The following is a 7,086-nucleotide window of genomic DNA, read 5'->3' on the forward strand; positions in this document are numbered from 1 at the left end:
ATATATATATATATATATATATTGATTGAATTTAAATAGAAAACATAAACTTTTTTGGCTATGCATGCTTTTATTTAGTTTAAGTAAATGTTAAATGCTTTTATTTAGTCTTGGCAATTGATCTGTGGTAGTCTTGATATAGACTGGATAATTGAAAATGTTTATAATGTTTAAGTAGCATATAATGTTTTCTCACTTTAGAAATTAGTCTGTAATGTAGCCAGGTCTTTTTGTAGTGGGATTTGTGTGATGCAATTCTGTAATGTAACCACACCAGACGCACATTGATGGAATTAAAAATATCTACAGTCATCAGTATAATTGTAAGAGGTGTTAAAACACTAATATGTGTTATACTTATCTCGCAGTTTGAGGATGTACAATACGCTGGTGGAAAGATGCTTCACCGACTGCGTAGACTCCTTCAAGCGCAAGTCGCTGGACAAGCAGCAAGAAACATGCGTCCGCCGATGTGCAGAGAAATTCTTGAAGCATTCGATGAGGGTCGGCATGCGATTTGCAAAACTCAACCAGGGTGCTGCTACTCAGGACTAATTTTTGCTTAATGTTTCGATAGAATGCTATTAATGGCTACCTGATGGACCGTGAATGTGCAGAATTATTATATATGAATGTGCAGAAATGGGAAGCTACCTGGTTTCAACGAAGACTGGAAGATACCTGGTGGATTATTGATCCTGGTGGAGATCATTTACATGAGCTAGGATAAGTAACATTGAATGCATGTGGTCTAAACTAATAGGATAAGTAACATTGAAGTTACAGAAGCTAGCCAAAATATATCATTTTTGATATTAAGATATGCATAGATATTCCATATACTACAATGTGACATATATATTGTGGGCTTTGGATGAGCATGATGCACTCAAATCTGTGTCATGTGCATATATAATTGACCTAATAAGAGTAAACCTGACACAACAAGATTTCCAAAGCCTTTGCTTCCAAGTGTAAAATCCTGAAGTCAATCCAAACATCAAACATGTACTTGTGAAGTCTCTGGTAGTATATAATGCGAGGATAGTTGAGTAAGAGATAAATTTTTCCTTGAAGCATTAGAAATGATCTCAAAACCTAATACCGAAGAATTGTTAGAGCAGCAGGAACACTAGGATGGTTGGCAGGATGATAGACTTCTTGAAAAGTCGTTAGAATGATAAAACCCTCACACTAGTTGGAAGTATACAAAATTATGGATAGGATGTTTATATCCTAAATGAACAGAGTATGTAATATCCAAGAAAACATTCTCACATGGGATATGCACTTCACTAATTTTTTTTTATATAATAATTCATATGGGATCTACATTCTCCATGATAGAACAGAGAACAAATTTCATGAAAGATATGCTAGGTGGATTTTTTCAATGAAAATGCTTACTTCAATGGATCATCCACAAAATCCATCTTTAGTTCCAATTACATGTATCAAGGTCTTTGGTTCAATCAATATATTCACGCCCTTGTCCTCAACCAACTCATCAAATTTGCCTTTCTCATCTGTCCAAAAAAAATTCAGAGCAATTTAGGTTGGGTTTTTCATCAAGGAAATAGTAAATTATATGATTTCAAGAAGGAAATAGTAGGAGATACATCCTTATGGTTTAGATGTGAGATACCTTCATTGTGTCCTACCGAAGAATATTACTCCTATTTCTATTTGCTAATATTCTTTTTGGGTCCTCATCTCAAACAATGATATCATGTTTAAAAGCTCTTGTAGGTGTAATTGTTTTCTAAATGCTCATTACTTCATGTTTATTCTTGATTATTCGCTCTTGTTGGCAGATACTTATCATATTTTATATGCTTGACTTGTGTACATTGGAATCTTAAGAACAAAGCAGGAGGGATGATCTGGAATCTCTAGGATTTGTTCTCACATACTTTTTACGAGGAAGGTCTGGTGTCTATCCTAACTTCATTTTTAGTAGCTTTTTCTATAGTATGATGTAACAAAAAAAAATTTTCTTGTTGTTTCCAATCTTCACTGACAAGGTCTAAAAGCTAGAACAAAGAATCAGAAATATGAAAAAAATTAGTGAAACAAAAGTTACCACCTCCATTGAGATAATATCAAATATCAAATAATTATTCATTAATGTTGTATATCAAATAAATATTCATTGAAACTTAATGTTGTATATCAAATAAAATTCTTTAATAAAATTATTCATTATTTACTATTGTTAAGGATGCATACAATCTATTATTACCCGGTTGATAATAAAATAATAAATTAAAAACAATTACCACGTGCATTGCACGTGCAATTCAACTAGTACTATTATAAAAGTGTGTTGTCATATTCAAACATCTTCCGAAAGTGTCCTCCAACATACATACATGCACACACAAAATACATGCATGCATACATAAGTCATACATCTTTAAATGCTTCAAATCAAACACATGTGTACATACATATACTATATCTTTTCAAATTCTTCTCATAACCCTAAATCTTATCAAATCAAATTAGGTAATTATTAATTAAATGCATATGACATTTAGTATAGTTAGATATATTTTTTAAACTATACTACAACTATTATTTATTTAATATAGTTAAATATATCTAAGTTATACTAAAATTTAGATATTATTAATAATTAATAAATATATCTAAGTTATACTAAATATATCTAAGTTATACTAAAATTTAGTATAGTTAGATATATTTTTTAAACTATACTACAACTATTATTTATTTAATATAGTTAAATATATCTAAGTTATACTAAAATTTAGATATTATTAATAATTAATAAACTTTATGTCTATATTATATTACTCATTATATTATAGTCAAACATGTCCTATACTAAAATATAGTACATTATATTATCTATAGTATAACTACAACTTGCATAGCGTAGCATGAACTTTTAACAGGCAAAAAATAAAAAATGAAAAATCGACGAGGGAAAAAGAAAAATACACACATGCAGTTTGTAACTGCTAACTATTCAATTGACTAATGAAAAAGGCATCCCCACTATACTATCATTTTCATTAGGTTATTAAAGACAAACTCATTAATCCTCTTATTAAGCTTCCCACTACTATTAAGCATTTCTAACCTCTGCATAAATAAACATAACGCACATAATCAAAAGAGGAAGAGAACACAAACGCCTTAACAAAACAAATGTAGATAAAAAACCACTGACCAAATTCATTGACATTAATCATCATTTGTTGTAAATATAAATGAAATGAATGTGGACATTACTAGAAGACTCTTATATAAATGAAGATCTTTAGAAAAAGGAGCTTGATGTTTTTGGTTATTATGTGTGATCTTATTAAAATGTGAATATTCTTAATTTCTCATGCACTAATCTTTCGTCCCCATGATTAGTGCACTGTGATATATGATAGTAATTATTACTTGTCTTTGGCCTCGAACGTTCAATTTTACTGGACACCATTGTGATTTTTACATGATTATATCTCTTGATTCTTTAAGTATCTTTGCCCAGAAGACAAACACTTTAAATTTTCTCTCTATCAATAAAGACGTGAAAAATTAATGCCTCACTGAAAAAAGTATTCACTTTCTGGGCAATCCCTGAAGGATCGCTTTGATCTATGGAAGCCTATAATCTTCCCTTAAACGCAACTGGCAGACTAAATCGGAACTTTTTGGATTTCAAATACATGACTAAATATGATTCAGCTCTGTACCACATTATCTAGCAGCTGAAACTCTGTAAGCAGAACATTACAGACAATGTCGAAATTGATCAAAAAATTCTTTTCCCCATTCCACGCAAATAATATTGTACTCCAGCAGCAGTACATGACCAATAATTGCACTTAGCATTCTGAATTGATATATACAGAGAAGCACAACCAATTGATGATTAGAAATCACAATGTCATACAAGTTGGCTTACGAGTTGTGTTTGTAGCACATGCTACAATTCAGAAAAATTCAAGGGGGAGGCTATGAACATAGTAGGAGATCTTATCCTGTAGTCATTTTTGGATTTTAAACCCTCGACTGAATACAATTCAACAAGTAACCTTGTACTCTTACAATAGTATAACTGAAAATTATATTAAGTATTATGAACTAATCCTTGCATTAGTAGTTGTTAAAAATACAACCAGCTGTTGTGAGAAACCATAATGCAAGTTTAATTGGTTTACACGTAGTGCCTGAAGCACGTGTCATAATTCATACTAATATTCATAAGCTTGGACGAGGGGGAGGTAGTGGACATTGAAGTGGATCTTATCGAGATGGTCAAAACTAATATTCATAAGCTTGGACGAGGGGGAGGTAGTGGACATTGAAGTGGATCTTATCGAGATGGTCAAGGTAAACTATTTGGTTTTTCTATATTTGGATTATATGCATTTGTCAGACAATTTTGATTTAACTTGAGTTTGCTTTAAACTCTTGTGAACCTATGTGGTTTTTATTTATACACTTTAGGATTTGTATGACCTAAAATACACCATGTTGCGATGATTTTTGAGATTTAAGGACCCAAATTCTTTTAAATTCTGGCATAAGCTATTGGATCATCTTGGGCAAAATATGATTTGTCGAATTTTCTTAAATTAAATGGGGCATTCAAACCAAATCCGACCAACTGCATATCAAAAATTTCCCCCTTTTTCTAATACGTGGTGAAGAAGCGAAACATTTCCCATCTGTGTATTCTTTATTTGCAGTCCATGTTTCTATATCACCATCATAGCATACATCTATGGGACCTCGGTGAAGGTACATACATTATTTATGAAACTCCGTTAATAATTTAATACCTATGGCCCATGTTAGGGGATTAATTTACAATTTAGTACGCTAACTGCATTTTTTTATTAAAGGTCAATTCTCGACATTAGGGGGAGATTAGTGCCCAAAATACAAAATAATGTTAAGAAATTTCATAAAATGAAAAGAATCTTCAATATTTATATCCACGTACTAGTCAAACTGAACCAGAAGTTCATATGATAATCTGCTATGAAAAGAGTGACTAAGCCCCATATTCATGTTGAGTATATCATTGATGATTTGGTACGCCAGAAGCGTACTGCACCAGAAGCATAGGAAACTTGTTAGTGAAAAAGATAAAAGTCTGCGGCACACTAAATCTATTATAGAAAGACAATCACTCCCATAACCTCCGGAAGAGGCTTGTCTTGAAGACGAAATCTCCAGTAAATTGCACGTGCACTTGATAATCATAATATTGGAGATGCGAACAACCAAATCCAATTGTTAAAGGAAATGACGAGGATTTGGTTGACATAAAATAAGAATTAAAGTGGCCACGAATTTGTAAAAAAATAGAAATATATAATAGAAATATAAAAGTTATCGACAACATAGTTGCCTCTACAGTTGCTCTTACTATCTCTGAAAATAATCTGGATCCAGAACTTAAGTCGGTAGCAGAGTGCTTGAAGCACTTCGACTAGGTGAGATGGAAAAGTGGTAATTGAGGCTGAGCTGAACTCGCTAAAGTATTTTGAACCTGTAGTCCATATATCCCTGCAGGATATAAATGGGCCTTCGTAAGAAAAATAAATGAGAATTATAAGATGGTGAGATATAAATCGAGATTCATACCTCAATGAGTTCACGTAGAGACTCGGCATCAATTTAGATGTAAAATATTCTCCTATTAGTGATTGTATTACGTTCCGCAAGTTAATACCTATGGCAGAAACTATGAATTTATATATGCAGTATATGTACGTCATGACCATATTTTTATATATGTCATTAGACGCTAATATTTTTATATTAAAGTCTCGGATGGACTTAAAATTCCTGAATTGAGAGAAAACAAGAATCGTAACATGTATAGCATTAAATTGCAAAGGTCGTTATACTACTTGAAACAGTCGAGTAGAATATGGTATAACTGACTGAGTGAGTTCCTCCTGAAGAGGAGATATGCAAATAATGATGTCTGTCCTTATGTGTTTATAAAGAAATTCGAAAATGGCTTCTGTATTATCTCAGTCTAGATTGATGATATAAATGTTATTGGAACGCACAAGGAGCTTACAGAAGCTAGCTCATGTCTAAAGACGGAGTTTGAAACAAAAAAACTTGGGAAAAACCAAGTATTGTCTCGACCTACAGATCGAGCATGTTCCTAAAGAAATATTGGTATACCAGTCAACCTACCTGAAGAAGCTCATTGAGAGATTTTAAATGAATAAATCTCATGAACTTAGCACACGAATGGTTGTTAAATCCCTTGAAGTGGATAAAGACCCATACAAACCTAAAGAAGATAACGATGATATTTTAGGATCCGAAGTCCCGTATTTGTGTGCGCTATTGAAGCACTTATTTATCTTACAAATTGCATCATGCCTGATATTGCATTTTGTGTTACACTTGCTAGCAAGAATTAGTGCATCTCCTGAAAGGAGATATTGAAATAATGTTAAATATATCCTCTGGTATCTTCAAGAGATATTTGTTTATTCTATAAAAGAAATCGAAATATGATATTGGTGGGCTATTCTGATGTTGGTTATATGACTGATCCCCATATTGCCAAATCTCTAACTGGTTATGTTTTTCTCTACAGTGGTACTGTTATTTCTTGGAGGTCTATTAAGAAGACAATGTTTACTAGTTGAAACCACTCAGAGATTGTTCCTCTATAAGTGCCCCATGCGAATATGTAAGGTTTAAATCGCTGATAAAACACATTCGATGATCGTGTGGTATATTAAACGAGGATATTACCCCCGCTGTCTTTTCTAAGGACGATGTAACTTGTGTTGCATAAATGAGATGTGGAAAATTTTTATCCACTTGCGCTCGAAAATAACAACGAAATTAACATAGATAATTTCGGTTTAAGTAGTGACAATCTAGACGATTTGATCACCAAATTCCTTAATACATCAACTTTTAATTTTATAGTATCGTGCTTGGCCACCACGGTATACATAGACTTGAATGTTTGTTGTCTTGAGGGGGAGCGAATTATTTTTCAGAATAATCCTGAAGATCAAACCCCGAAGGCGGTGGCTGTACTCTTTTTTCCTTAGCTAAGTTTTTGTCCCACTG

At 32.5% G+C, this 7,086-nt stretch overlaps 1 protein-coding gene across 1 annotated transcript in view; it reads left to right on the forward strand.

Annotated features, from left to right (window-relative positions):
* The window catches only part of LOC109824858, a 1,661-nt gene extending 815 nt beyond the window's left edge, over positions 1 to 846 (forward strand). Inside the window, exon 3 of the mRNA XM_020391508.1 lies at positions 369 to 846. Coding sequence (XP_020247097.1) covers positions 369 to 566 — 198 coding nt within the window. The 3' untranslated portion in view covers positions 567 to 846. The remainder of the gene's footprint in view (positions 1 to 368) is intronic.

Source organism: Asparagus officinalis, chromosome 9 (genome assembly GCF_001876935.1).
Source record: "Asparagus officinalis chromosome 9, Aspof.V1, whole genome shotgun sequence".
NCBI classification, from domain to species: Eukaryota; Viridiplantae; Streptophyta; class Magnoliopsida; order Asparagales; family Asparagaceae; genus Asparagus; species Asparagus officinalis.